This window comes from Camellia sinensis, chromosome 6 (assembly GCF_055761805.1).
Source record: "Camellia sinensis isolate YWXY chromosome 6, ASM5576180v1, whole genome shotgun sequence".
Classification (NCBI taxonomy): domain Eukaryota; kingdom Viridiplantae; phylum Streptophyta; class Magnoliopsida; order Ericales; family Theaceae; genus Camellia; species Camellia sinensis.
The window spans coordinates 59,773,710-59,798,180 of record NC_138966.1 but is presented as its reverse complement, the minus strand read 5'-3'; the positions used below and the strand labels follow the sequence as shown (position 1 = coordinate 59,798,180).

At 33.1% G+C, this 24,471-nt stretch overlaps 1 protein-coding gene across 1 annotated transcript; it reads right to left on the bottom strand.

Moving 5' to 3' along the window:
* Window positions 1–19,856: 19,856 nt before the first annotated feature.
* On the bottom strand, window positions 19,857–21,263 carry LOC114260577 (dof zinc finger protein DOF5.8). The gene has a single exon (XM_028200723.2). The coding sequence runs from the start codon at window positions 20,887–20,889 to the stop codon at window positions 20,164–20,166; it is 726 nt and encodes a 241-aa protein (XP_028056524.2). The 5' UTR covers window positions 20,890–21,263; the 3' UTR covers window positions 19,857–20,163.
* Window positions 21,264–24,471: the final 3,208 nt, after the last annotated feature.

The following is a 24,471-nucleotide window of genomic DNA, read 5'->3' as shown; positions in this document are numbered from 1 at the left end:
ACCCTTCCTTAAGCTTGTTGTTTTGTTCAAACCTCTTGGCTTTCGCCCAGTTTTGCTCACTTTTTCCATCTCAAAAACCTGATTTTCTGCCCAATATTTGTGCTATTTCGAAGCTTTTTAGTGTGTTAAATTGTGCTTTAAATACTATAGACGTGTTGTTGTCCTCATGGATATAGCTTTCAATCCATTTGCGTTGATAGTCTTTCTTGCACTTTGTTATAGCTTGCTTACATGTTCATACCATTGTAATCACCCACTTTCCATTAGCACTCTCTAATCTCCCTCATTTCTTTGCTTATTTTGATAAAGAGTTGTATTTAACAAAAGATTGTTGTTCAAAGCATAAGAAAGAGTCTTTTCATGCTAAAAGGTTTAATCTCCTCGGAGGTTCATTACTAGGGCTTTGCATCTCTCTTATGCTAAGCACAATCTCTTGTTTGACACCTACCTTTATTGCCAGTGCATTTATTTCTAAGGGACTAACTTTCAAGTTAGACCCTTGGAAATCACAAAGGAAAGTGTCATTATAGCTTATTATCAAGTTTGGATTTAGAGTCATTATCGCACATTTTGGGTTGGATTAGTCATTATCGCTCTCTTTGAGTTTGACTAGTCATTATCGCTCATTTTGGACTTGACTTAGAATTCATTATTGTTTGTAAATAAGTTTGATTATTCCTGTGTAATTTCCCTTGTAGAAAAGGGCTTGACAAGCTCATTTCTCGAGTCAAGTTGTGCTTGCTATGCTTATTGCTTTTGGAGTTAGTGGACGTAATTTACACGTTTGGAAAAAAAGGAAGAAAAGATAAGAAATTGAAAGGTAATGTCAAAAAGGCTAATAAAATAGGTAAAAAAGGTAATAAAATTTGGTTAGGTTCAATTGGACGTTATATTGAACCTATTGCGTCTTGAATCATTGTATACTTTTTAGTGATGTTTAATGGTTCATGAAGCAATGTCTACCCTTTCCCTTGAGGTAACTCCATGATAGGAAGGAGGTATTGTTTATGTTTTGTTTAATTTATTGAGCTCTTGTCCTATCGTTTCTAAGATCATCACACAACAAATTTGCGACAATTGATGATTTAGGAAATGAATCTACTCCTACCTTGATCATCTTCATGATAAAGAAGGGTGGAGAGGATAAATATTTCCTAGAAACACTCTGCTTTTGCTCTATTTCAGCTTTGTTACAGCGTGGTATCCTCCAAAAGCAATGGTCGGCCAGCCGGTCACCATTCTATACGGCCGACCACTTTTCAAGGCTGGCCAACCACTCATTTTTGTACAAGCAATGGCATTTTTGTGGCAGAATAGAGCAGAATTTGAGGCCAAATAGAATAATTTTCTGACTTCAAACAGAGCAAATTCTGGCGGCAAACAGAGAGGTTTCTAGAAAGATGTTCTCGGTTGTATCCGTATGGCTCCTCGCTTCCCGTTTAAGTCCATTAAATTAGCGCTTTAATATTAGGACATTCATTTGAACTTGTAATAGCCAGTTAATATAGCTATTTCATTTGGTGTTGTAATAATTAGTTAATTAGGACATTCATTCGGATCCTCTTATGCGAGGGAAAATTTGTAACACTTGTAAATATTGTGTATGTCTTCCAATCCCCATTTCTTTCTCCCTTTTAGTTATATGCTTATCTTGGTAGCATCATATTTTTCATTTCATACCATTGCCATGTGTTGTATCCATTTTTGCATGCATTGGGTTCGGCTCATCATTCTAACATTATTATCATTTTCTGCTTACTTGAATATATGCATTGCCGCATGCTTTGAGTTGATTCATATGACATGATAAATAAAGCCGAACCTATTAGTTGCATTTTGTATGTGTTGCATTAGTCACTTTGCATATTAGGAGCATGCATTTTTCTAACTATTTTCTTTTTTCTTTAGCTTGCCTCGGTTGAGTACTAGGTGAGCATTTTTTTCTTTAGTATATTGCATATGTGTTTGTGTTGCCATATCAAGCATATTATCATGAGGCTAAGTGCTTATCTTAAATACCACTTTGAATGCCTATGGATGAAGGCTATTCGCTTAAGTTGGGATAACTTGGATAAATGCACATACGAGCTTGCTTTTTTAAGTAGCACGTATTCAAAACTCTTTTCAAATAAACATAAAATCAAAGCATTCCAAAGTGGGTGACGTAGTCTATACTTGTGGGCCTCACATAGTAAAGTTAGCATTAACAATCAAAACAAGAGCATATAATGTTGATAAGGATCACATCATGATTAGTAGAGGTCAATCTTTGATCAGGTGAGGGAGGTGCTCAATTCATGACCTTTCTCTCTCATACCTAAGTTCCTGAGCCAAGACACTTTGGTTATGACAAACAAGTGGCCTTTGGCACGAGTCACGAGTTTTCCAAATTTTTCAAAAATATTTAGGTGGCAACTCTAAAATCTAGCAATGCAGTCTATTTTTGGTATCTCATATGATAAACGGATTTTCTAAGATTTTCCGGATTTGGACTCTCATTTGTGTTTTTCTGTTTCACATTGTGCTTGTGAAACCAAATTTAGAACCATGGGAGTCTAAACTGTAGGGCTATCGTACCCGAGGAGACTAAACCCTTCCGAGGTGTACGAGAAACCAGCTACACCCACGGCCAAACCTTCCCTGTTCCAAGTTACATTCTGCTAAAATTGCATGTGAGAGTGCATGTACAGTGGAGGTTCCGCACATGCGGCCAGTGCTTCCGTACGCGTGATTTTCAAGGTAGCCTCGGTTTTGTTTTCTTTTCATTTTTCAGACTTGCAGGCATCCATTTGCGTGGTTTTTCACATTTATATGCATAGCATGAACATGAAAGGACTTAAAGAAAGAATGGGAAGAACCGAGTGAACAAGTAGTGACGGAATTGAATAGGTTTCAAAACCGACCGGATGAATTGAACATGTTGTGCTTGAATCTGATTCCGGAAGCTAACTTTGAATAGCAACGTTGCAAAGCTATGTTCAAATTATAAATTGATAAACTGCTTTGTTTTTAAAATGGTACTGTTTATTGAGAGAATGATTGTCTTACTTTGTGAAATGTATTTGTGCCACCCACAGCATCTGTTGCTATTACTGCTACTACTATTGTTACAGAGATCTCTGTCAGTTCCAATTCTTGAAACTTCTGTTTACTTCATATATGACTGTTCGGTCTTCTAAGACCTACTGCTAATGGATGTACCACGTATAATTGCTATGATTACAGTATGAGTCTGAAATGAGAAACTAATTCACTGATGATAATTGACTATTTTAAATACTGTAAGGACATCATTTATAACCCCTTTAGACTGTTGTTATTCACTGGGCTTTAGCTCACAGTTTATATATGTATGTAGGTGACCTAGCTCAAGACCAAACTTAGTGGCGTTGACCTAGCCTCTGTTTTGTCAAGCCAATTTCGTGCCTCACTGTGAGGTTCCTAACGATCAAGCTTCAAGGCTTCATGGTCAAGTGTGATACGTGATTTTGACTGTTGATGAGACCGACTTTTGTTATGAGTTTTGTTTATGTTTTGTACACAAACTTGACTTGGATATATGTGCACATATAAAGTTTTTCTTTGTTCATTTAAGTCTTCACAGCACATTGGACATTATGTTTTAATATTTAAAGGCTTATGCCAGCCCCTATTACTATATTATTGTCAAGCAGGCCTTTGGAAATCTCGAATTACTGGCCGGTCACATCTTTAATCCCTTGGGGCAAAAGTTGGGTCGCAACAGTAGTGCTATCTCCACCACTTTGGTTTTATTCAACATGTGACTACTTTGTCCTTGTTTTATTCAGCATGTAACTTCTTTGTCTTCATTTACCATGTGATCAACTCTGTCGTGTCTCCTTAGCTATATCTGCCATGTAAGCTCTCTTTTGGCTTATTATGATATGTGATCCTTTCTTGGCTTTGTTCTTCACGTGACTTGCTCAAAAGATTCTTGCCTTTTTTGCCTGATTTGTCATGTGAAATGCAGTGATCCATTTGTTGCATTGATTCATAGGCAATTTGAGATCTCCCCTTGATTTTGTAGCATTTCAAAACAGCTATAGAGATGTCTAGTATTTCAATATCTCTCCTTTGAGCATCTTGAGTATTTCTTTTGCTTTGTCTTCTCCCAACTTGGAGGGTTCTATGAAAACTTTGCTGCTTCTTACAATCACAGATCTCTTCCCATCACAGTAGATTGTTGATTCTAAATGTTGGAGAAGGATTTCCAATTTATTATGAAAAAAATAAGAGCCTATGAATTTTGTCGATGATAAGATAATATTTCTTTCATGATCTTTGTTTTTTACCATGATAGAAAGGATTTCGACTGGTTACTGGGAAAAGATACCAGATCTAATATGGTTGATAAACATGAATTTCAGTTCTTTCAGCCCAAGTAGATATGATATGTGTTGTGATAAGTTTCAGGCTTGCTTCCATAATTGTAATAGCATATTTAACAACTGCTACAAATTCATTTAAGAGCTGAAAAGCATCTCTACCAATTTTCACAAAATCAACAATTTCAAGTTCAATCCAGTGCATATTAATTTTATCCTCTGATAACTTAAGACTTGTCGGCCGTAATTCCAATTTAAGGATTCTGTTAAGGATGACATACGAAGGATTTCTTTGTGTTCATATTATTATTTGGAAATTTATTTAATTTTTTCAGCAAGATCTTTTGAAAAAAAAAAAGTTTCTATTTCTTTCCAAAAAAAAAAAAAACTCTTTTTTCTCTTTTTTCTATCATTTTTTCATCATTGCAGATGATGTTAAGCTTATTTTCTAGAAATCCAACATAATCAGTAAGAGAGCTGATAATTCTATATACATCTTTTTGTTTGTTGTTGCGCAGAGCAAACCAAAAATCTTTAAAAAGTTTGCTACTTGCTAGTGCTAGTCCAGGATTGTAAAATGGTTTTTTTTTATTTTATTATAGCAGGAGTTTCCACTATATCCATTTCTTCATAACTTATTTCACTCCTTTGATGATTCTCCTGTTAGCAATCCCTTCGAAGTTTTTCAGTTTAAAACTTAGAATTTTTCCCTTTGTTGTTGCGGTGTCAGCCATACGTACTTTGTTAGCTAAAGAATTTTTTGAATCCTTCCACTAACAGTTTTTAGCTTTATGGCCTAGTATGTTGCAGTTCCAGCAAAGTAACATGGATCACTTTCCTTAGGATATTTATTTACAAAATCCCTTTTTTTTTTCTCCACAAAGCCAATATTCACATTTTTCAGGAGCTTTTTCTTTTGGACATAGAGGTTTTTTTATTTTTTTGTTAATTTATTAGATTTCTTTCTAATATATTTTCTCCAAGGTTATGGTTTTTCTTTGTAAGGATTGAATTTTCTTTTTTGATTTTTTTTTCCATTTTTTCACATTTTTTTTCTTTTTAGCTAGTGGTTTGGATTTTTTCTCACAACCATAGCTTCCTATCATACCTTATGTTTTTTAATAGTAGCTATAATCCATATATGCCCTTTTCATATCTTTTATATCTTATCTTTCTATACAATATTTCTTTATAATTTCTCGTATAAAAGCTATTCTTCTACATAAAGAATCACATATTTGATTATTTTCTAATAGCCTTTCAAACTCTTTTTGAGATAGTTCTTCCCATAGTTTAGGAAGTTTAGCTATAAACTGTTTTTACCAGTGAATAGTATCTTTTAAGTCTAATTTATAAAACCATTTTTTATATTCACAAGTATAATTTTCAAAATAACACATTACATATTTGTATTTTTTTTTTTTAAATTTGTGTGAATGCTATTTTTTCTTGAATTTTCAATTGGCTAAGGGTTTATTCCACAAAATTCTCATTTAAGGTTATCTACTATAAACATGATAGTCTCTTCTACTGTCAATGTCAACCATTGAGCTCTTATATTATCACTATGGGATAGAGTATTCCAGAATTTTCCAGCTTGACCTCTTTGAGTAGCTTTTACAAAAACATTTAGACCACTAGTGTCTATAACTTGTCCTGCTATAACAATTCTTACTGCTTGAGCCTAATTATCTATAATCTCTTCTATGTTAGTTACTAAAACTTTGAGGGTCTCACAAAGTCTTATAAGAAAAAACTTAATTCTAATTATGAAATTACTAACTTTGGGCTACTTTGCTATTTATGAAAACCTAAGGGACTAGAAAGCTTGTCTTGTGTTTTGACCTTATCACACTAGATTATTATCAAGATTCTTCTTGATAGTTTTCCTGAAGCCTAATCTTTTTGTTTTCCTATGGTTGGCCAATATGATTAGTATTACATGTCATGTAGGGAATACAACAGACATCAACTTCTCTCAAATTTAAATTTGGATTTGATGATTATGTTTGAGTTCATGAGATCTACTACAGGTCTTGAGAGGGTAATATACACCAAATTGTTGGACCTTGCTAAATTAGCATGGCCTTTTGAGTTGGACCTTGCTAGACATTGCTAAATTAGCATGACTCTTTGAGTTGGACCTTGCTAATTTTGCATGGTCCTTTGAGTTTGACCTTGCTAAATCAGCATGACCCTTTGAGTTGAACCTTACTAAAATAGCAAGGTGCTATGTTTTGGATCGGCCTAAAGAATAGATAATTTGCTATTTGGACCAGGCTATGAATAGTTGACCAGATAATCGAAGCACAAGCATTGACCGAACTAAAAGGCATAGCTGAGTCGTGGACTAGGCAGATTTAGCTCGCTTGAAGTAAAGCTTTGATGGACTTTGTGCTTAAAGTAATAGTTTATTGTGGGAAAAACGGACGACATGAGTATGGTTTAGCCCGGTTATATTAACCCGTGTTTGGCTATAAGGAATTACAGGGTTGGAGTGCAACAGAGCAAAGGGTTTTCTTTGCTCAGTTGTTGGCCTTGATAGTTAGGCCGTTTTTGCTTGAACTTTGAAGATAAGGATGCTAAAGGATAGACATTATCCTTTAAGAGATGGACTCCTGATGACTCTATGAAGAGGAATTAGAGTCATACTAGTATTCTACCTTGCCGAATATATAAAAACTCATAGGCAAATTTTAAGGAGGTAATGCAACTTTACTCATTGAATTTCTAGAGAGTTTTCCTATAGCAATCTTGATTTGGAACCAACCTATTTATTGCTTTTGAATCTAGGAAATCATATCCATAACGGTTGTTCTTTCCTCTTCATATTTGGTTTTGGCTTAAGGGGTCAAAACCATCCTTGTTGGTGTCGACACTACCTTCTTTTCTTAGTCTTGTTCTGCTCCAAGGGTCGACACTTACCTTTTGTTGTTGGCCTCTGGGGTTGATACCATTCTTGGAGGTGTCAACACTTGACTACTATTGAAACTGGAACTTGCTACTGAAATTTGGTGTTGACACCTCTGGTCCGAAGATCGACACCCTGTTTGCTGCCAACATTGGTGTTTTGCCATTTCTTCCTAAGGGTCGACACCTTTGGTCTGAGGGTCATTTCGGTATGTGGGAAGTGATTTTTACCATAATGGGTTTATCTCGCTTAATAGAGATCCTTTTCATGCTATGTGATAACATGCTTATGTGGTTATATGGGTATGGAATTTAATTTCTAAGATGTTGATTGGGCCTACAAGTTTCTAGAAGTCTTGTTAGAAGAGCACTTGATCACTGCAATTTCTAACTAGAACTCTGGCAACACCGCGGGACGATCCTTATCTAGAAATGAAGTTCGTATGAGTTTATTTGATTATGTGCCTATGTGGAGTGAATTACTTATCTTCTATCGTATTAGGACACGAGTGAGTTAGCTTCGGCACATTTGTAAATGTTCTAATCTCTAGTGTTACCTTTATTAGGATGTTAGGACATGGGCGTGGTGGTAGTAGGCGTGGCAAGCCTAGACGGCAGGAGGTGTCGTTGCCAGATGAAATTCTGGTGCAAGAGAAAGGGGTTGGTCATGCCAATATGGCCAAACTAGTTGGCTAGCAAGCCACGAGTGCTTTGGCCCGTGAGATGGCGGGAGTTTTGTAGGAATCCATAGACATTCTCAAGTCTGAGAATCAAGTCCAAGCCCACGTTGCAGAGACGAGGCCGCCTTTCTTAAGATGGAGTTTTTCCGGTCTAATCCAGACAAGTTTTTGGGTGATCCTAAAGAGCCTTTGAAAGCAAATGAATGGCTCGAACAGATGGTGAAGACATTCGAGATGCTTGGCATCGAGGATGATGGTTTGAGAGTGACCTTGGCATCCTTCCAATTGAAGGGAGATGCGGGTCAATGGTAGAAGTATGCGCGTGGGTGCATTGGAGTGACTTGGGAGGCTTTCGTCAACGCTTTCCAGGACAAGTTTTTACCTCCTACCACTAGAAAAAAGTTGAGGGATCAGTTTCTGAAGCTTAAACAGCTTAGCTTACTTGTAGCTGAGTTTGAGGCAGCTTTCACTAGCCTCACTAGATTTGCACCAGAGCTTGTGGCGACGGAGGAATGTCGTTGTATCGAGTTCGAGAAGAGGTTGAGGATCAGGCTCTTGTTCAAAGTAGCCGGGTCAATGATTAAGGACTACGGTGTCTTGTGGAGGCGGCAGCTCATCTAGATACCGTGGTTCAGGCGGAGCAAGAGCAAATGAGGGGCTTCAAGAGGAGTTAGGAGGTTCAAGGGAAAACTTGGGATAGTAAGAGGCAGAGGGGTTCCACTCTACAGTAGCCCCAAAGAGCACAGTCTAGGTCCACTTTTCAGGTACCGAGTTCTCGGTCAGGGAGATATGGTCAAGGAGGGATCACTTGTTTCAAGTGTGGCTAACTAGGTCACAAGTCTATTGTTTGCCCGCAAAAGGAAGGAGGGCAACAGTCTGCACCATCAGCGGCTCATTTTCAAAGTCAGGGAAGAGGGAATCTGCCTACCCATTATTAGTGTGGGCAGTCAGGGCATGTGAGGAGATTTTTCCCTTATTCAGGTAGCACACCCAGTACGTTTGGCTCGAGGCAGACACCGAGTTTCATCCTACACAGTTAGTGCAAGCCTTGAGGGCTAATCATGGAGCCTATTTGGCTCAGTCAGTGCATAAGACTTATGCTCCGAGGGGTAAGCAGGTGGAGCAAAGACCTACGGGGCGTGTGTATGTTGTTACCATGCCAGACTTAGTGCCAGCACCTTCAGTAGTAAGAGGTAATTTCTTGTTGTGTAATTCTATTACCAATGTATTGATTGATACGGGTGCATCCCATTCTTTTATTTTGTCTGCATTTGCATTGGCATTGGGGTTAGAAGTTACCCGGTTAGCATCTCTACTCAGTGTTAAGTCACCTGTTGGGGGTGAGACTATGTTGGAACAGGGATGTCGGGGTTGTGAGGTAAAGGTTGCCAGTCGTCGACTTCCTCCTGTATTTGTATTGATTGATATGTCATGTTTTAATGTTTATATTGGGTATGGACTAGTTGTCACCCTATTGGGCTGTTATAGACTATTATCGTCAGAGAGTTGTTGTATGTACTTCGACTGGTCACTGTTTTTATTACTTGGGGGATCGGGTTGATAGAGCCTTGTTGCTAGTATGTGATCCACGTGGTCGGGGTGAGCTTAGTTTCCTACTTGCTACATTCATGGGTGTTAAGAGTGATATGGTCCTAGCTGAGTTGTCGAGGGTAGTTTGTGAATACCCAGACGTCTTTCCTGAGGATCTCACTAGTTTATCACCTCACTATGAGATTGAGTTCTCTATTGACTTAGTGCCTAGCACAACACTGATTTCTATGGCACCGTATAGGTTTGCACCCGCCAAGTTGAGTGAGTTGAAGATTCAACTCTAGGAATTGTTAGATAAGGGTTTTATCCACCCTAGTACATCCCCTTGGGGTGTACCAGCTCTCTTTGCCAAGAAAAAAGATGGTGCATTGTAACTTTGTACTGATTACCGGAAGTTGAATCCGGTAACAGTTAAAAACAAGTACTCACTGCCTCGTATAGATGATTTGTTTGACCAGTTGAAAGGATCTAGTTGCTTCTCCAAGATAGACTTGAGATCGGGTTATCACCAGTTAAGGATAAGGGAGGAAGACATCCAGAAAACGACATTTCGTATGAGGCATGGCCATTATGAGTTCTTAGTGATGCCTTTTAGGTTAACCAACGCACCGGCTTTGTTATGAATTTGATGAATAGAATCTTCGACGAGTTCTTAGACCGCTTTGTGGTCATTTTCATTGATGACATCCTGATTTACTCACCCTCTGAGGAGGAACACAGGGACCACTTGCAAGCCGTGCTTGATTTTCTTAGAGCCCACAAGTTGTATGTTAAGTTCGAGAAGTGAGAATTCTAGTTGAAAGAAGTCAAGTTCTTAGGCCATGTGATATTCGGGGAAAGGGTGATTGTAGATTCCTCTAAGATCGAGGCAATGCAAGACTGGGAACAACCTAAGAATGCCTTTAAAATTCGTAGTTTCTTACTACTGCCATTTTGTGAAAGGTTTCTCTAGATTAGCCTCACCTTTGACTAAATTGACGAGGAAAGGAATCAAGTTTGTGTGGAGTGAGACTTGTGAGAAGTTGTTCCAAGAACTTAAGGTTAGACTTACCACTGCTCCAGTGTTGATTATTTTAGAGAGGGGTTTGGGCTATTCTGTGTATTATGACGCATCTCGGGAAGGTTTGGGTTGTGTCTTGATGCAAGAGGGGAAACTAGTAGCTTATGGTTCATGTTAGTTGAAAACACACGAGAGGAACTACCTTACACATGACCTAGAGCTAGCAGTGGTGATCTTTGCTTTGACGATTTGGAGACATTACATGTATGTTGAGAAGTTTGAGGTATTCTTTGATCATAAGAGTTTGAAGTACCTATTTACACAAAAAGATCTGAACTTGAGGTAGAGGAGGTGTATGGAGTTTATGGAGGACTATGATTTTGAGTTGCATTATCATCAGAGGAAAGCCAACATAGTAGCTGATGCCTTAAGTAAGAAATCCATTAGCAATGTAGCGAGTATTGTCATTTGGAAATGGGAGATGTTGGGTGTTGTTGGTGAGTTTGACTTGTATTTTGGCAAGTCTGTTGAGTTAGCAGCTTTGTTTTTAGTGGTTACACAACCTACAACGGTGATCTTGAGGTAGAAACCCTTTGGGAGAAGATCTCCAGTAGAAAGGTAGATTCGTTGACTGTCTTTTCGTGCCGGAGTCTTGTCAAAAGAAAGTACTCCAAGAGTTTTACCATTCAAGCCTTGCGGTGCACCCGGGAGGCACAAAAATGTATCACAATCTTAGTCACCAGTTTTGGTAGAGGGGTATGAAGAAGGATGTAGCTGTGTTTGTATCGAAGTGTCTTACTTGTGAGCAAGTAAAGGCCGAGCATCAGATGCCAGCAGATTTGTTACAACCCTTGTCTATAGCTGAGTAAAAGTGGAAGTATGTCATGATGGATTTTGTTGTGGGTCTTCCAAGGACACAACTAGGATAATGATGCCATTTGGGTGATAGTTGATCGATTAAATAAGTCAGCACACTTTGTACTTATGCACACGAGTGACTCGGTAGATTATCTTGATGACCTTTATATTAGGGACATAGTTAGACTTCACAGAGTCCCTGTGACTATTGCTTTAGATAGAGATCCGCGTTTCACGGCTCGATTGTGGCAGAGCTTACAAAACGCCTTGGGCACAAAGTTGACTTTTAGCACCACTTACCATCCTTAGACTAATGGGCAGTCAGAGCGTACCATTCAGATCCTTAAAGATATGCTTCAGAATTGTGCTCTTGACTTTAAGGGGTCGTAGGAGAGGCACTTGCCTTTACTGAAATTTGCCTATAATAACAGCTTTCAGTCGAGTATTGGCATGCCACCATTTGAGGCCTTGTATGGCCAACCGTGTAGATCTCCTAATTTGGACCCGACCCATTTATTGCTTTTGAATCCGGGAAACCATATCTATGACGGTTGTTCTTTCCTCTTCATATTTGGTTTTGGCTTCAAGTGTTGACACCATCTTTGTTGGTGTCGACACTGCCTTCTTTTCTTGGTCTTGTTTTGCTTCAAAGGCCGACACTTGCCTTTTGTTGTTGGCCTCTGGGGTCAACACCAATCTGGGAGGTATTGACCCTTGTTTATTGCTGAAACTAGAATTTACTATTGAAATTTAGTGTCGACACCTCTGGTCCTAGGGTCGACACCTTGTCTGTTGCCAACATTGGTGTTTTGTTATTTCTTTCTAAGGGTCGACACCTCTGGTCCGAGGGTCGACCCCTGTGTTCTTTTTGCCAGATTTTAGTCCAGTTTTGGGCCCTATTTTTTGGGGGTTTTGACTTATTCTTTCGGGTTGACTTTGGGACTTTGTTTCACTTTAACCTAGCATTATAAATAGGGTCCTCACTCACTCTGTTCTTCACTTTATTTTCTCTCTTCTCTTCTAAAATCGTGAATCTCTCTCTCTCTAAAACTCAAACATTTTTTTTTTTTTTGCAAAGATCTTCAGATCTACTCATGTAGAAGCATCTCCTTATCTTGCTCCTTTGAGATTAAGTGTAAAACTTGTCGAGGGCTTCGTTTTAATCGAAACAAATCGTTGTTACGTCTACATTGACTTTTGGGCTTTTCTTCCTTCTTCCTCTTCTAAGCTTGAGGTAGGAATTCTCAGCTTGAGGTAAGAATTCTCCACACTCTTTTATGATTTTTAACTTAGGTATTTGCTATTTCTAAAACAATATTGCAATTTGGAAATTTTAAAAAAAACCTAGTGTTTTGGTTTAAAAACCAAAAAGAGAATTTTTAATTGGTTTCTTGGAAATGGTTGTGGGATTGAAAATGAGGTGTAGAGGTGACAAAATGGTTGTTTTGATATTTGGAATTGATTTTGGAAGAAAATGAGGTTTTGCTCTAAATTTTGATTTTGCATAAATGATTGGTATTGGTGTTGGAAACATGGAATTTGATTGTTATTAATGAAAAATGGTGAAGTTGGGTATGTATTACCACTCACGTCTTGGGACTTGGAAAGTTTATCTTTATGGAAATTATTTTATTTATTTAGAGATATTTGTTTTAGGCTATCGGTGGAAGATAGCTATGATTGTTGTAGAAATTGCATGAGAACTTAGAGAATTGAAACCGTTTTCTCATCCGTTTGCATTGAGCATTGTTGCATATTATCACATTGAAAATGTATACTGTTTTGAGAAAAAGGTGAATATTTGGTGAATCTGGGAAGGGGGTGTGGTTACAAATGTTAAGTTAGCTTGTGTCTCCTTGGTGAAAGACTAGAAAACCACGTGGACAGGTATCGAGCCTTCCGGTTAGTACTGGTAAAAATGACAAAAAGTAGTGCGTGTATAGCCTGCTAGCAGACATATACCTAGAGATTCACAGTGTTGTATTCACAGTATTGTTTATAATGAAAAAGGAAAGGATGTTATGAATTGTTTTATAACCTAACATTACATGGTTTTTGAATGAAATGTAAAACGTTTTAACACAAGCATCACATATCCATTCCCATTATATCTCGGTTAAGATTCATATATTGTGTTGGATTATTTTCTACTGGGCTTTGGCTTACCTATATGGGAACAACATTTTTAGGTACTGATATTATGCCTTCACCAAGACAAGAGCTTGGGGGGACTTGAAGCAAGAGTTTCATTTTGTTCATTTGTGTATTTATTTTTGTACAAGCCTAGGGCTTTATTTATATTGAGTTTAAACTCACTTTTGTTATAACCAAGCATTGTCTTGGAAAGCTGTAAGTCTATATGGCATTTCTTAATTGCTTAACTTATTTTCATAACTATAACAATGTAACACATGCTTTAGATTCAAGATTAGAGCTTATGAATATATAACTGCATTGGCTATCCTTTGTAATGTGAGATCATATAGAATGGAAGAGACCGTATAATCAGAATGATATGTTTAATTATGAGTGTTCATGGATGGTTTTATTGTAATTATTTTGGGACATTACGTTTCCCTATATTGATCTGAAGAGCTAACTTAAATATCAGAGGGGTTTCCGGCACACACCCGCCAGCTAGCTTATCTGAGTTGTTTTGCAAGTCGTATGACTCCTTTTGAGAATATTCAAGCTTGATCAAAAGGAGCATGCCTGAAAAATATTTCATTCCCGCACAAGTCTAATTTTAATTATTTGAATTGTCCGTTTTGTAAGATAATCTGTATATATCATTCACAAAAAAAAAATCAAATCAATTTCGTAATCGTATTATTTCATTTTATTTTGCTTATTTCCGAAAAATGAAGATAAATGTGTTTAAATTTTTTTTTTTTTTTTTTTTTTTGTTTGGAGACATACACGATAAAATAAAATGTTGTAATTGTCAAATTAACATAATTTTTTTTTTATGAATAATATACATAAAAAATTTATAAAATAAATAATTTAAATTATCAAAACAAAAACTTTAATAAACTTTATGAGCCAGAACATAACAATAAAATTTTAAATTAAATTTTAATTTAAAAGTTAAAAAGTCACTAAAAAAATCAAAAAGTCAACAACTTATATCAATAAGTTAAAAATTTTATTTTCTCTCTATATTTTAAAAATTAAAAAATTATCACAAACATATTAATTTTTTTATATTATATTTTAATAAAAAAATTACTAAAAAAATCATGTCTCTAAACAGGGCCTTAAGAGGTCAGAATCCATAACAAATGGTGTGGATGACACGAAAACTACTACTAGTAATCTTATTAGTAGATGTCAAAGAAATCAATAAAACGCATGTGGGAAGGGACATGCCTAAGCCCACAGGCACAGTTCAGTCAAAATGGGTAGGGACCATAGTCGGTGGAATGTCATCCATTATTATCTGATTGTAATTCTACTATTTGCGAAGACAAAAGCAGAGAGCATTGTGCCAACCTCGATCTCCTCTCCTCCTTCATCCATTACCATTTTAGTAATTCAAAATATTTAAGACAAAAAAAAAAATTAAATTATATTAATAATGATGTGATATTATATGTATTATCTTTTAATTTATTATATATTCAATAATATAGGAAGTAATTTTCTTATCGCATTATTATAAGGGAATTCTCTATTATTAGAATCTTACGATTTACGATTCGATTCATGATTCAATTTGTATTTTTTGTAAAACCGATACGAATCTATGAGTGAATCTATTTTGGAAGTAAATCTCTAGTAAATTGCACGATTTAAAATCAATTCATAATTTAATTAACTTTTTACGATTCATTCAATTCTTAAAACTATCGTATCCGATTTATTTTTGATCCTTTTTTTTTTTTATTTTTTTAGTGAAAATGATATAAAATAACTTTTAATAACATCTAAGTACCAAAATAACCAATATATATATATATGATTTTTTTGTTATTTTAGTGATTATGATCGTGAAATTTTTAATAAGATTAATCATATTAGTCAAACCCAACATGTTTTTCTTCTCATTTTTTTCCTTTATAAAAAATCATAATAAATCTTGTAAAAATATTTAAGATTAAAATAACTTACACTGTAATTATCTATTTTTATTTTTTTAAATTAGATATAGTTAAATATTACATAGGTGAGGTCACTTATACCTTTTAAAATATTTTAGACTTTAAAATAAAAATATCCTAAATTTTTGTTCTTATTATCTGGTCATTGTTACTTTCTCCAAATAGCAATATCGTTGTTAAATTATTGTTATTTTGAAAATTGAAAATTTATATTTGTTTATTGTCTTTATTAAGAAATATCTAAAAAAGAAAAAAAGAAAAAAAAATGTAAAATGATGTTCTTACATGAGAATTTTAGTTAATTTATTACCTATTAAACTATATAATCATCATTCAAAATAATATTTCTATTGATTTAAATCTAAAAATTTCATATTCATAAAATATATTTAACATACAAGTAGATATATTTTTCTAAATAATTTTTTAAAAAATGAACGAATCTTGACGATTCACGATACGATACGATTCGATTCGTAATTTAATATCAGATCATTTTAATTTATGATTTGAATCCCAATTTAATAATTATAAATGAATCTGTAAATCTAAAAATGTAAATTTCTTGTTTAATAATAACGGGACACACACTCAGTCAGGACAACACTCAGAGCCCGCACCATTTTAGCCTTTCTAGCTAAGCTTTTGTTTGGTTTTGCTTTGTTTTTTCTGCTCCATTCCATTCATTATCCCTACCAGATTATAGATCACTACTAGTAGCCTTGCCAGCCTAATTTAATAATAAAAACAAGGACAGCAATTGTAAATTTGTAATATTGCATATGCAAAATATTTATTTTAAAATAATATATGATTTAAATTCATTTTAAATATATATTTCATATTATATTGATTTAATTTTCACCACAAACTTAAATTCTAGAAAAAAATTTGAACTTTTTTTTTTTTTTTTGGGTGAGAAACTAGACTTACTAATCATAAATTAGTGGACACAACTAATAAGTGTAATTGTTAAAAGGGTCTTGGTTGATAATTTAAATTGCATATATTTTTAATATATATTTTACACATATAGTAACATTAAAATGAAATGAAAAATAAAGTCTATGTTTTGGTACAAGAAGAATCATGCCCCCATTTTTAATATATTTCATTATACTTTTTGGCATATATCAACATTAATCATTATACATTGGTTAAATTTTCGTTGTAAAAATATGAAAGTAAAATTTAGTTGCACTTTGCACTTCCAAATTTTTATTTTGGAATTACTTTTGAAAGGCTCGTGTCAGATTCTTATAATAAAGCGTAAAAAAGCTCTATTTCAGATTGAAAAAGGTTTTTCTCGAACTTTTTATGTAAAAGTTCACACATCCAAAGTAATGTGACAATTTATAATTAACTACTTGTTTCTCAAATAAAAAATTATTTAATTCCTTACCAACCTTTTTGTGATTAACCTTAATATTAATGCTAGAAAACATATGTTTAGGAATTCTAAATATTTTAGATAACATATGTATTTTATTTTATTTTTAAATTTATATCTTTTTCTAAAAATATATCCTGGAACTTTTTAACAGATTTCCATTATGTTTGGTCAATTAACTAGTGCTAATTGTGGAGTACAATTGTAGCAAAATTTGATCCTATAAAATAATTAAATAAATAAACTATCTCTAAATAAATAAATAAATAAACAAAAAAAAATATTAAAAAAACAGATATGATTTCAAGTGAGTCATCCAAACTACTTGATTCAACTTTTTCTCCTTTTAAAATCCTCTACCATCACATTCAAGAAAAATAATTTGGCCAACGATTATAATAAAAAATATTACATTAGAATTTATTTATTTTTTACCGAAAATATTACACTAGGATCAAGAGGTTATCTAGCATCAATTGGTCTTTGTTTCACAAGAAATATAATTAGAGAACTACAAGATGTTATTTATTGTATACCATGATATATTGAAACAAATTACTTCTATTATATTTTAATTGATTTCATAAACGATAAAAAGTATTTTTTTTAAAAAAACAAAAAGAAAGAAAACTTAAAATAAGTAGAAATTTTTTGAGAATTGAGTTTCATAATAACAAAAATCCGCCACGTAATTTTTCAATCGGAGTAAAAATAAATACATTAAGGATTTTAGAAAGGAAATATGCACCTTATAATTAAAGAAAAAAAAGAAAAAAAAAACATAATTTCATACTTTGTTAGTCATAACCAAAAAAAAAAAAACAAGTCATTAGCAAACACCGCATGATGCATAATTAAAAATTTCATGAGTCATACTGTAACTAAAAAATGTCATAACTAAAAAAAAAAATTGATCATAACTAAAAAAGAAAAATGATATAATTAAAGGTGCATATAGTAAGAGATGTGCATGGTAGAATTCTCCTTTTAGAAACCCAAGTATAACAAAAAATTTATTTTAGAAAGTTAAATTAGACAAAGATTTAAATTAATAAAAAGTAATATAAGTTACCAAAGATATTTAGAATTATTAAATACATGTTTCTTTTTTTTTTTTTTTGGATTCATTAAATACATGTTTCCGTTGTCTACCAAAAACCTATTAAAAAATTAAAAAGATTTTAATTTATGTAACAAGTGACCAATTATAAAATACCACATCGCTTGAATGTAGAAGTTCCTCCATAATGAATTGGAGGAAACCTTGTCTTTTGAAATAATCTTTGGTGTACATTTAGGGTGTGTTTGATTGGCCGGACTGAATAAGGGAAGATTAGAATCCGTCATCCAGACTATTTGGTTGGATTGGATATGTATCCTGTGTTTATTTTTCATGGGATTAGATATCTGGAAAAAACTATTTTTTGTGAATCCAACATTTGGTTGGATGGACTGGATAGCATAAATGAACAAAAATCTATTTTACTATTTTTCAATTGTTTACTAAGTAATAGAAATATTAAACATATCTTTAATATGTTAATTATTTTTAGCTAGATTAAATAAAATTTTAATTTATTTTATTTTTTACACAATTAAATAAATTTATTTTTTAAAAATAAAATAAATAAAATAAATAAAATATCAATAAAAATATATGTTAGTTTTTTAATTAAAATTTTAAATAAATTTGTTTTTAAAAATAATAATAATTAAACAATGAAATTAAATAAAAAAATCTATTAAATTTAAATAATGAAACTAAATAAAATATAAACAAAATTTTTGAAATAAAATATCAATAAAATATTTATAAAAAATTATTTTCAAAAAATTAAATAAATAAAACATCAATAAAAAGTTAAATAAAATTATTTTATTTTTAAATTGAGACATTTAAATTTTATTAAATTTTATTAAATATAATACATAATTAAACAATAGAGGGTCAAAATGGTCATTTTACGACTTAATCCTAACAGTGGATAGTCCCCAAAAAATTGTCTCTTACTCCCCTAGGATACAATAGCCCCCAATATCAGGGATAAGGAGTCTGGCCAGACTCCATGTCTGGCGGACTAAAAAAAGAAAACAAATGATGGATAAGGAGCTATCAATAAATTACAATCCAAATAGTGGATTGTCCCCCTTAATCCGGCGAATCAAACACACTCTTAGAGTTATCCGCCATGTATAAAAATAAACCTTAACAATAAAAATTATTCTAAAATGTTATCCAAGATGAAATTGAGTGGACAAGATCCATTTCAGAAATGACTTGAGTCAGAATTTTTGAAAATTGTAAATATTTTTTTGTCAAAATTTTTTATTTAACAGAATTAATTAAAAAAATATAATTTCTAACGGTTCACCTATATAATAATAAAATTATTTGAATTATTTGTTAAAATAAAATTTTAACATTATTAAAATCTATTAATCAACTTGATGACTATTTGTTATGAAATTAGAAATCTTAGGAGGCATAATGTAATTTCTAGAACTACAGGAGATAATTTGTAATTTAAGTAAATCTTAAAAGTGCCTTTGTAATTTACCCTAAATTTAAATATACACTCTGCGCATTTTTTTTTTCAAGAATAAAATCCAGGTTAATTTTTCTAAGGTTCTAGAATTATTGATAATGTTAGGTCTCATTTGACTGCTCCAAAAAAAAAAAAAAATTTCCCGTTCATTTTTATTTAAGCTTAGAGTAGTCTCACCATTTAGCTACAGTGGCAAATTCCTCGACAGTGTTGTACAGTAGCCTGCATACAGACCCAAAAGTCCATCTTTCACTAGAATTCTCAACAAAGCCTCCATTAAAGACCTGTTTGGCCTTAGTGGCATTTTTGACGAACAACCAAAAGACATCTGTAGTGTCATTTTTACACAAATTTCATAATTAAAAAAAAAAAAATGAAACACCAGGAAATTGTCAAGTTGCCAATAGCTTCCGTATTGTAGACAACTATCTATGGTGGTTGTCTACCCACAAAACAAAACCCGGCAGTAAAATGACACCTTCAAAGTTCGAACCCTAATATGTATTAACAATAATATGATATTTAGATATGTATATGACCGACAAAAACAGTGACAACGTTCACAGAAAGAAAAATTATTCTTTGGTCAAGGGGCGCACCTGATGATACTACTTATCCATTACAAATTATCATATCTCTTAATCACTTAATATAAAATTATAAATATCACCTCTTTTACCAATCACAACATCGTTGAAACAACACAGGACAGTATCCCTACCAACCAATAACTTCTAAGACAACACAAAAACGAAAAATAAAAATTAGCAGCAGAAGTATTACTTGAGACCACCTTTGGCTGGAGTGGAAATAGCAAGATCCGGCCAACCAAAGCAATCCCCATCGGCCAACCCGCCTCCTTCACCAACACGCCCTATCTGCCACATGTTGCAACCATCAGAAGAAACAACACTCCCACCACCACCGCCACCGCCACCGCCAACGCCAACTCCAACTTGCTCCTCCTCCTCCGTATGCCAAACGCCGTCGTCACCGAGCCCAAACCCCATTTCTCGAAAGCCAGACCCGGTGGTCCCGAGCCCGATCCCGAACCTCTCCAAAGCGAAGAACCCGGACCCTGATCCTGGCGGGTTCAGCAACGAACTGAAACTCTCGGTTCCGGGTACGTTCTCGTGAAGGTTCACATCGGCAAACAGCAGAGAAGCCGTGTCGGTTTTGATGGGTTCCGGGTTCGGGTCGCAGTAGGTTAAAGAATAAGGAGAAGAAGAAGAAGGTGGAGTGGTGGTGGTGGTCCGAGAGCGTTTGTTGGGGTTCCTGCGGGTGGCGCCGCCGACAGGAATATTGCGGAGGGTGCCACCGCGAGTCCAGTAGCGGCGGCAGGACTTGCAGAAGTGGCGGGGCTGAGATAGGTTGTAATTGTTGTAGTAGCAGAACTTTGTGTTCCTTGACTCGCATCGAGGGCATGCCAGCTCCGGCTCCGGCTGTTGGCTCCCTCCATGTTGGATCCTACTAGCCGGTCGTCGGTCGCCGTGTTCTGACGACATTTTGCCCAGAATCCCTCTTTTCAATTTGTTTGGTTACGGGTGCAGGTAATCACTGGGGAGGAGAGCGTAGAGAGTAGGGAGTGTGTGCCAGAGAGAGTGAACAGGTGGATTTATACTGAGCGAGTCTGTGTATGGAACTTGTCTTTGTGTGTGTGTTTTTTTTGTCAAGAGTCTGAATAGGAACGAAAATTGTAATACCATCCGAGTATTATGTGGTAATATTTTTTTATTTTATAAAGTATTGATACTTTAGAGTAAGTATTGCATCTGTATCAGATATGCGGACATTTTAGAGATATGTATGGGACATATTATATGGTGTGTTTTTTTTATTTAATTAATTTATTTTTAAGGGATATGGAGAATAAATTAGGATAAATTATATAAATAGTCCTTATAGTTTGGGATTTGTGTCACTTTGGTCTCTCACTTTTCAATTGTGACATATTTGACCATAAATTTTGAATCTTATTCCAAATAAGGACAATTGAATATATAATTAGATTTTTCAAAAGTAAAATTGTCAATTTGATAAAATATAAACTAATCTCACAAAAATAAATGTCAAACAAATATTTTTGAATTTTTAAAAATTATTTCTACCTACTAAAAATAAAATTATGTAAAATTGATAAATTTTTTAGACATTTATTTTTTTTTTACTAAATTAATTTTTATTGTGTGTTTGGATGATGGTCATGTAAAATTAATTTAAAAAAATTAATCATGTAATTTTTATTAATTTTACATAATTTTATCATTGTGGATAAAAATAATTTTAAAAAAATTAAAAATATTTTTTTGACATTTATTTTTGTTAAATTAGTTTATATTTTATCAAATTGATGATTTTACCCTTGAAAAATCTAATAATATTTTCAATTGTCCTTATTTGGAATAAGATTCAAAATTCAAGGTCAAATGTGTCATAATTAAAAAGTCAGGGACCAAAATGACACAAGTTCCAATCTATAGAGACTATTAGTGTAATTAACCCAATAAATTAAGAACCTATCAAGTTGTTTTTTCTTCAATTTTTTTCAATGTTTTTAATGAATGTTAAATGTTTAATATATTTTTAAAAAAAATTTAAATATTGAATAAATCATCCATACAAAAATATATAAATTGTAAGTATTAATTTAGAAATATTTCAAAAAAATAAAATTATAATTAATTTTTATTAATATTGATTGTTTATAAATGTAATATTAATAGCAAATAAAAATATATTTTATTGCCTTGTCTTCGGGTTGTGCCCATATCCTTATTTTTTGAAATCGTCTTGTCCTGTGTCTTTATGCCCAACGGTAGAGGCAAAGAGGGTCTAGAGGGTCACGTACCCTGGGTTTTGGATTTTTTTTTTTAAACAAACATGAGAAAATATTTTAAGTAAAATAATTTATAAAAATATTATTTAGAGTGAAATGTCAATGACATTTTTTAAATTATGATAACAATAATTATTATTTTGATTGAAAATAAAGAGATTATGATAAGTCTTATTATTATTTATGAAATTTTCAATATAATGTTGGTGTCTATTATTATTGACATGCAAACATAATTAATCTCAATAAAGATATGTAATTTATTACAAGGTTAGTTACATTATGACATGTGTTGTTCATCCTCCATGTGTTTCTTTACTATTAGTTGATAATATCATATGTCAATGATGATGCAATATTATTGAATTTTTACTTATATTTGGTATAAAAAATTATTTTATTATTATATAATTTATTTTAAAACTAATATCCATGGCTTTTTTTTATATATATTATCTATGATAAACTGATTACAAATAATATTATTTATTTATCTTTTTTCTTGAAGTCAATCGTAAAACTTTATGTGAAATATTTCTGTAAAACTTTTCAATGTTATAATTAATAAGTGTCTCATCTGATTTAATTTCTTGATTCCGCCACCGTTTATCTGTGTCCGTTTCGCATCCGTATTTGTATCCATACTTCTTAACCCTTATTAATCACTATTCATTATGTCATCTCATACTTTTACAATCACTCAATATAAATAATTAATATTTTACCTTCTGTACTAATTATATTACTATGAAGTCACCACGTGACTGTATTTCAAACTACCAACTAGTCACCCAGCAATACCAAAGCGGGTTGATTTGTGTTCGGTACTGGACGACACCGTTTCTAAGACGGGTCAGCTTAAAACATTGAGCTTTGTTTGGCAAAGTAGTGCTCTTTGTTCTCCTTAACCTCATTAGTGGTTGGGCGAGTATATAGGAGGTTATGCTACTAGCAAAAATTACGTGGCGTCATGATAATAATTTCTCAATTTAATATTTGTTAATTAAATAACACTCAGTACAGAGTTTAAGAAATAATTTGATAATTACCTATTGATAAGAGAATTTTTATTTTGAAAAATATAGAACAATATTTTCAGACCCGCAAATAATCACTGGCCTACAACCACGTACCACTGCTGAAAAATGCAAAGAAATGAAGGAAGGAAAAATTTAAAACTTTAACAATAATTACAAATTAATTATAAATTTTATCAATATTAATAATAAAAATTATAAAATTTTCCGGGTATATGTAATAATTTTTTTAAGATCTCACTGTAGAGTAATTGTCCCATGAAAGACAAACTGAGCGGAATGCTTAAATGTTATTTGTGCTCGTTTTACTAACGAGCTGATAGATCAGATCATACTGCAAAGGACAATTTCACTTTATTTTTTGTTGGACACATTTTTGTTTGGAATGCTCTAACGAAATATTTCGTTATACCAAAATAAAAATAAAGAAAAAAAAATTGTTCTAATTCTTGTAATATAATATTAAAACTTAAAATTTATAATTAATAGTTATTATGTTAATTAAATTTTAGAAAAAAAATTATATGAGTCCACTTTTATAAGTGTATTTGGTATTGAGTCCAATAATTAATTTGTTTTGGGTATAAGAACACGGTTAATGAAATATATTGATGAGAAATACAATGTATTTTTTTAAAGATTTGTTTTTTTTTCATTTTCACCTTTATACTTTTCTATTTTTACTTTCTCTCTATTCTCACACATGACTATTAATTGTCTCAAAAAAATTCGTGGATGCCAAAAATTCGTCGAAGGTTGCAATCAGAAACAGTAAATGACAGCTGTTAGATGTAGCTCAACCATTAAGTCACTCAATTAGTCGTCTACGACCCACTAAAAAAAATCTAAGAAGATTGTTATTGTTGAAGTCCTCAAATTTTAATAGGCATAATAGAAAAATGCCTAATTTTAACCTTTAGTCTAAGGCCTCAAAAATCCTTAAGCCGTTACTGGTAGTAACGCACAAGTGGACAAATAGACCTATAGATATGGATAGGGATAATATGATCTTTTTTGTCATCTTTTTGGACAAGAAAATAGAGAGTTTGAAATAATTGTTCTAAAAGTTTCAAATTTGAATTTATGACCTAACAATTCTAAATTTTAATTTTATTTAGTTATTTTAGATTCAAAATCTCATTCATTTTTATCCATATAATTGAATCCCCTTTTTCACTACGCATGCCAAGCTTTTCTACTAAACTCTTTCTCGT